Genomic DNA, 7,046 nt, shown 5'->3' on the forward strand with positions numbered 1-7,046 from the left:
AAGATTCTGGCTCGAAAGAAATGCCCAAAAAAAAAAAAAAAAAAATCATTCTGAAACAATAGTGCTGGATAAATCTAAACGACTTGGCACCATACAGAACTTTCAGGGAGCTTGATGTGGCTGCAAAAACTATACCACCACTAATCCCTCAAAGAAACATCATACTTTCCATATTATGTCTCTCCATTACCGTTGGAATAGTTTGAACAATTTCAAGGTAGCGGCCACCTTTTGATCTACATACAAGACCTGCTCAATTGGTTTCGGGGGTTGGGGTGGCGGGGCAGGGGTATCATTCATTCATTCATTCCTGACACAGGATGGCTGCCCAGCATTTCCCCAACTCCATAACCGAGTCTATGTTTCCCTTCTTTATTTTTCTTGGATTCTCTTTCTCTGGGTCATCCATTTTGTCTTCCCTTTTTCTTTTAGGGAAGAAATTGACAATAAGAAAAGACCACCACATTAGGCATCTTGTAAGTTCAATGGATAAAGAAATAGACAAATGTGCATAAACTGTGGTAACAAGCAACCCTACATGATCTAAGCAAATGTTCAAGAGCATACCTTTTAAAATGGCGTGCCACTCCATGTAAGATATATATTTAAAAAAAAAAAAAAAGGAAAAAGAACATACTAATCATGCAACAAATACAAAAACATCACAAAGCAGGGCAGCAGTGCAACTTCTGATTTATACTTTTTTTTCCCTTCCCAAACAAGTTTCTATATTGGCAAGATCAAAACCAAAACCAAAACCAAAACCAAACATAGATGTCCCTTCCAGACATGAGCAGGCGACACACCGGCTGTGAAAACAAACTATACTTCCAAGAAAAAGAAATAAACTTGACCAAATTTTGTTGTTATAGCATACGGTTACCGTTTTCATAGAGAAGAGAAAAACGTAGAGGCAATGCTATGCATTCATGATGCCATAGCAACTAGGTTTATGATATCTGGTTTCATTCTGTGGCAACCTTTATGATCTCTTCTTTCTTTTCTTATCTTCAGACTTCTCAGATGCATTCTTCAGCTGCAGGAATAGAAATTTAAAGTTGGGTTGATATGCAAAAGAAGCCATAACTAATGCTCAAAAAAACACAAAATGGACAATTTCTTCTGAGAAAAAAGCAACAAACTTTTGAACACTTACCATGATGATGAGAATACGAACAAGAACTGCAACAAAGTCCGTAAAGAGCGTCAGGGCATGTTTGATATAATCCAGGTCTCCAAGGTGTGCTCTCTCAATGATCTCCTGGGTGTCAAAGACTACATATCCCAGGAATAGCAACAGTCCAAAGTAAAGCTGCCAAGAAAACATCATCAGCAAGCTACTAGGCACGGAGAAGCTAAAAGTCATAATCAATATATAGTCACCAACAATTATATATGCTGCCAACAGCTTACCTCAACCTTGAATGTAGCAGCAGAGTGGCCAAAGATGGATGCTGCCAACTGCAACCAGAAGAGGATTGAAAGGCCAGAAGCAAGCAAGCCACCCAAGTAAAGGTACTCACGCCGCTTGGCTACAATGGCTGCTCCAGAAAAACATCCGAAGGCCAGAGCGGTCCCCACAAATGCAGTTAGAAGTATGCTGAAAATTCAGATAGTAACACACAGTTACTAACCCACTATGTCCTTGACGCCAATGATGAATAGATAATTATCATAAAACTTATTTGAACAACTTGCTGCAAGCCTCAGGCCAAACACTGCAAAAGGCATTGGGCTCACTGCTAAGTCTATATGATAAATAACCAAATGTACCACATTCAAAAGATCGTGTGAGCATAGCTGCATAAAATGTAAACTAACAATAAAATGCAAGAAGTAGCCTGTATTTATATTTTACATGATGCTTTCTACGGAAACTGAGGAAACATCATCCTAACTTTCACGCCAGGTACACCTTGAGGCATATTCCACACCTCTTGAGAGCTTAAATGCCTCATATTTCAGTTCCATCTTTTTAAACATCAACATTAACAAGGATGAGGACAATAGCACATGCAGATAAGTTTCAAATACAATGGGCAAATCAATGATAAGGCAATTGTCTGCACAAAATTCAAGTAACAAACAACAATGCATTATCAATTCCATCAACTTCTATATAATAGGCAAGAAAAGATCAGAAAGATGATTCTGGGGAAAAAAAAACAAAACTATAGGCCAATGAAAAGATATTCAAAATCTTATATTTTAGTTTTTCAAAAATCCCATAAGCACAATCATTACAAGCGAAAAAGCATGTCCATGATGTAGTGTGGTGACTTCAAGGATCTAAGATGTGAATGATTGGTTAAATCATCTAAGGATTTCTCAATTAAATAGTACACATGGAGAATTTTGTTAAAGAATTATAAGAGCATTGTTTAATAAAATTATCCACAAAAAATGGAGGGCTTTCAAAATTAATGAGTTCCAAAAAATGAGTTACCAAATAGTTGACCATCAAGTTCAGGTTTCAAAAGGGATAGACTGAGAAGTGAAATGTTGTTTTATGCTATATAATAATTTATGAGATGCATATTATCAGTCATAAGGTTTTAAATCCCGTGGGACAGACGTGTCTCGGTATCTCCATGGAACAGGACGCCCCGCTATCCCATCTTGTCCCGATAACTGTCCCGATCATGCATTAACTATCCCGATCATGCATTCCAATAAATATCCTCTTTTCTCTCCCCTTCTTTTATTTCTTTTCTTCTTTTCTTCCTTCTTTTCTTTTATTTTCATTTCTCCTTTTTTTTTTTGTTTCATTTTCTTATCCATTCCTTTCTATTTTTCCTTTTTCTTATTCTTTCTCTTTCCTTTCCTCCTTCTTTCCTTCCTTTTTCTTTTTCTTCTTCTTCTTTTCTTTCATTTTTTTCCTTTCTTCATCTTTCTTTTTTTTTTTCTCTCTTTCTTCTCTCCCTGTATGGATGAATTTCGGAGTCTCGACCCCATCCTAATCCCATTTTCTCACACGAACGGGATGGGACGGTTGGGATGCTCTCCGTCCCGTCGGGCCATAAAACCTTGGTCAGTCAGACAACCAAAGAAAGTGCAACACTATATTTGGAAGTTAAAATTAAACATACTAAATATTATTGTGTAACTTTCACAAAAAGATTATATATATATATATATATAACATACAGACAAGACAAAAAAAACATGATGGAGAAGAGTTAGATTTAAAGACACTGTTATGATTGAAGCTCATCAATGCTATATGCAGCAAGACTATTTGAAAAAGCAAATATATCAGTCTACTTGATGATATGGTGAAGTGAGATTTGTAGGTCCTGGAAATTGCTAATGAAGCCAACTACCTCTTTTGTCTACTTGAAAAGGGGCTTATTAAGTATCAGTGGATATCAAATTGTAACTAAAGTCCCATCAGCATCATACACATCCTTCACACATTGAGGGGCATGTATCAAAACAACATCACCTGATAGTGTGGTGAATCAGCTTTACTCCACCAAAATAGACAAAAATATACATACGAATACACACCAATACAACTAACAGATAAAATGTCAATCTTCTTTTATTTTTTAGTAGACTTCATATCCCTATATAATTTTTTTGTCATTTAAGATTCACATAAGATTTACATGGTAGCAAGTTGCTAGTGATGCTCACAGGTGACAATGCATGTTATGATGTTATTGGATCTATATAGTTTGGAGGAAAGAAGAATCTACATATCGTAATAAAAATATTGAATCAATCACTTCTAGGGCAAAAAATGTTAACTTGTGCATATCTTTGATGAACTATGGCTGTCAAATATTGGCACATTACAATGCAACAGATGTATTATGACAAGCTTAATTATAAAAACATAATAAGCAACAGGAGAGTGACCATACATAGAATTGTGAGTACCATCATGATAGCAAGGAAATCTCAATTTTAGTTCTAGAGGGAGCAGCTCTCTAACAATTGAAGTAACCATTCTTCCTAAGTTGGGACCATATGCAGTTTTCCTCTTTGTTGCATCTCCAATAGCTTAACCAAGGAACATAGCTGCCATGCCTTTGTGGCATCTCCAATAACTTAACCAAGTAACATAGCTGCCATGCCTTTGTGGCATCTCCAATAACTTAACCAAGTAACATAGCCATCATGCCTTTGCAAATATTGGGGATCAAGTCATAGATTCTCTTCATTAAAAATTCATATCAAGGGATGCATCCAGTGCAGCAAATAATTTAAAGGTTTGCAAGAATTAGCAAAATTAATTTCAAGATGCATATTTTATGTTTCACACATATGACAAATTGGCTTACAAAATGGCATGTGATTTTGCTAAGACATGCCCTATTTTCAGAAAAATGACATCCCATCATTCCTCATTTCCCAAGCAAAATCTAAAAATAAATAATAAAATTAAGTAGAGGACTAGGTTGGCTGGTCAACTTTCTCGCTGGCACATATGAGGAAATTCAGCCATGAGGTTAATATGCTAACCCCTTGATCAACCTCTGAAAATTTACATATATCAAATCTTTTGCCATCCATTCTCAGAGTAACTCTCAGAAGAGATCAAATTCACATGGATTTACTAGTTAGTATACTATGGAATACTGAAAAGTCAAGGAAGAACCATCAACACGCTCAAGCTTCTAACAATATCTCCTCATACTTGACAAATCAAAATTCTAAGATCCTAAATTAGAGAAACTAACATTCTCAAATAATGTACCTTGAATCAAAGTCAATGGTTAGCTCAATGAGAGGACCCACAGAAGCCCCTTGAAAGAAGGAAGAAGCCATCAGAAGTCCAAATCTCTTTCTCTGTCCCAGCAAAAAATAAATAGTGATGGTTAAAGTTATACCTAGAAAGTGTGAATAAAGTAAATTAAAAAACGATCAAAGAGGACCAGATATTCATACTTCCTCATTTGGGGGTGAAGAAAATAACCATGCGATGCTTATGAAGCATCCAAGCGTAGTCAAGAAGCCACCAATGCCCCACAAAACGTGAAAGAATGCTCCAGCCGCAGAAGCAGCTAGTGCGCAACATAGTGTCAGGTAAACCTGCATATCAATCGCTCAATCAATTAAACTTCAAATTGATCAAAAAAAAAAAAAAAAGAAATAGGTTTACATAAAAGACCTCCAAAATAATAGAAACAAGACAAAACAAAGCTTCTTTCTCAAAAACCGTAAAAATTAAAGCAAATCAATAGTAGAAACCATCCGCCAATTAATTAATAAAACATAAAATCTAATTCAAGGAAAAAAACACCAATGTCTGCACAAGCTACCGTGATATCAAGACAACCATAAATAAAAAGAACGAAAAGAAACCTAAAGCAAAATCTCCAATCTCCGCAAAACCTACTGGAAATTCAAGACATAATGCGAAAAATCGTAATAAAAACAACCATGTCCAAGAAGAATTTATAAAAGTTCATCAAAACTAAATAAATAACAGGATAAGAAATTACATAGAAAATACTAATCAGATCAATCAACACCTTATGAGGAACGGAAGAACAATCGGGCATCAAGAATCCAAGATAACATCCAAGAATGTTCTAGCACAGAAATACGGCAAGGGGAAAAATAGCTAAAATTGGAGAAAGCTCGGCCAATTAAAAAGACAAAAAGGAAACAAGCAGACTCCTCAACAGTCCCTAAATAAGCCACCATAAAATCAAGAAACAATTAAAACAATTGAGAGGAACAACACAAAGGCCATCAATATTACCACAAAACAATCCCATTTCAATAATTCTCAGGAATCCAACAAGAAAACCACATAGATGAAAGCAAAGCGAGAAAACACAAATTAGATCGAGGAAAGTCAAAGAAGAACACGAATTAGGGATTCCAGCTGGCAAATCGTACCAGCTTGAGGTGATTCTGGACGGTGGGAGAGATCTGCCTGAAATTCTTCAGCGATTCGTAGCTCCAGTTGGTTCCAAACCCGGCCTGGGATTGAAAGAAGGAATCCATTCTCAAACAAAACGAAAGCTTCGAAGGGATTTGGGGAAGAAGATGAAACCGAGAGCGAAAGCGACGAACGAAAAGTGCTACGGGCTGAGAAATCCGGAACCTCTTTATAATGGTCCAACGCTTCCGGTTTCGCGAAAGTCTTCAAACACGAGTCTCTGCATTACCACTTATTTACAGTTGTGCCCCCTAAGGAAGCGGCGCCGGAAGAGTCTCGCGGTATTTTACCCCGTCGATTGGTCGATGTGATGGGATCTGGACCGCGTGATTTGATCTGGAATTGTGAAGCGTCAGGATAGGGGCCCGTTTGGATTTATCGAGTTGTGATCGGAATATGATGTCAAATTATCTTCTGGGACCAATGGAACAGCGCCACGTGGGAGGAGTACGCGTTAAGGACTAGTTATTATTCCGTGGAAGCAACTCGTTCCTTCGGGGAAGCAGGACGGGACGTGGGGGACGGGACGGGATGACGGGAATAAACATCCCAGAATAGTGACCAAATATGTGCCTGGTAATCAGCAGAACGGAGTTTTTCTGGGGTATTTTATTTAATTAATTTTTAAAAAAAATATTTATAAAAATAATTAAAATTTTAATTTATTTATCAAAATGATACAAACAGAATAAAATATTATTCAAAATGATATTTTTTAATTACCACCTCATCATTCATTCATTTGAAATGGTATTTTTGAAAACATCATTTCAAATGGCGTTTTTGGAAACGCCATTTGAAATGACATTTTTAAAAATACTATTTTTTCTTTTTCTTTATTTTATTTCAAAAATATCATTTTATTTCAAAAATATCATTTTATTCTAAAAACATCATTTTGTCCTTTCTTTTCTATTTATCCCAAAAACATCCTTTTATCCCAAAAAAGTCTTTTTTTCTTTTTTTACGTTATTTTTTATTTTTTTAATTTTTCAAGATATATTTTTTTGGGATATTTTAAAAAAAACTAATTTTAAAAAAATTATAATTTAAAATGATGATTTTTATTTGAATTAAAATTAATTTTTATTTTTATTTCTTTCTCATTTTTTCTTATTTTTTTATTTTATTTTTAATTTTTTTAATT

General features: G+C 35.4%; 1 protein-coding gene across 1 annotated transcript; it reads right to left on the minus strand.

The window, feature by feature from the left end:
- Window positions 1-677: 677 nt before the first annotated feature.
- On the minus strand, window positions 678-6,077 carry LOC105054634 (bax inhibitor 1). The gene is made up of 6 exons (XM_010936198.3): window positions 5,857-6,077; window positions 4,897-5,040; window positions 4,706-4,797; window positions 1,414-1,600; window positions 1,157-1,312; window positions 678-1,036 (listed from the first exon to the last, which is right to left on the minus strand). Exons 1-6 carry the CDS (start codon window positions 5,962-5,964, stop codon window positions 983-985), a joined length of 741 nt encoding a protein of 246 aa, XP_010934500.1. The 5' UTR covers window positions 5,965-6,077; the 3' UTR covers window positions 678-982.
- Between the last annotated feature and the right edge of the window lie 969 nt (window positions 6,078-7,046).

This window comes from Elaeis guineensis, chromosome 12 (assembly GCF_000442705.2).
Source record: "Elaeis guineensis isolate ETL-2024a chromosome 12, EG11, whole genome shotgun sequence".
Classification (NCBI taxonomy): Eukaryota; Viridiplantae; Streptophyta; class Magnoliopsida; order Arecales; family Arecaceae; genus Elaeis; species Elaeis guineensis.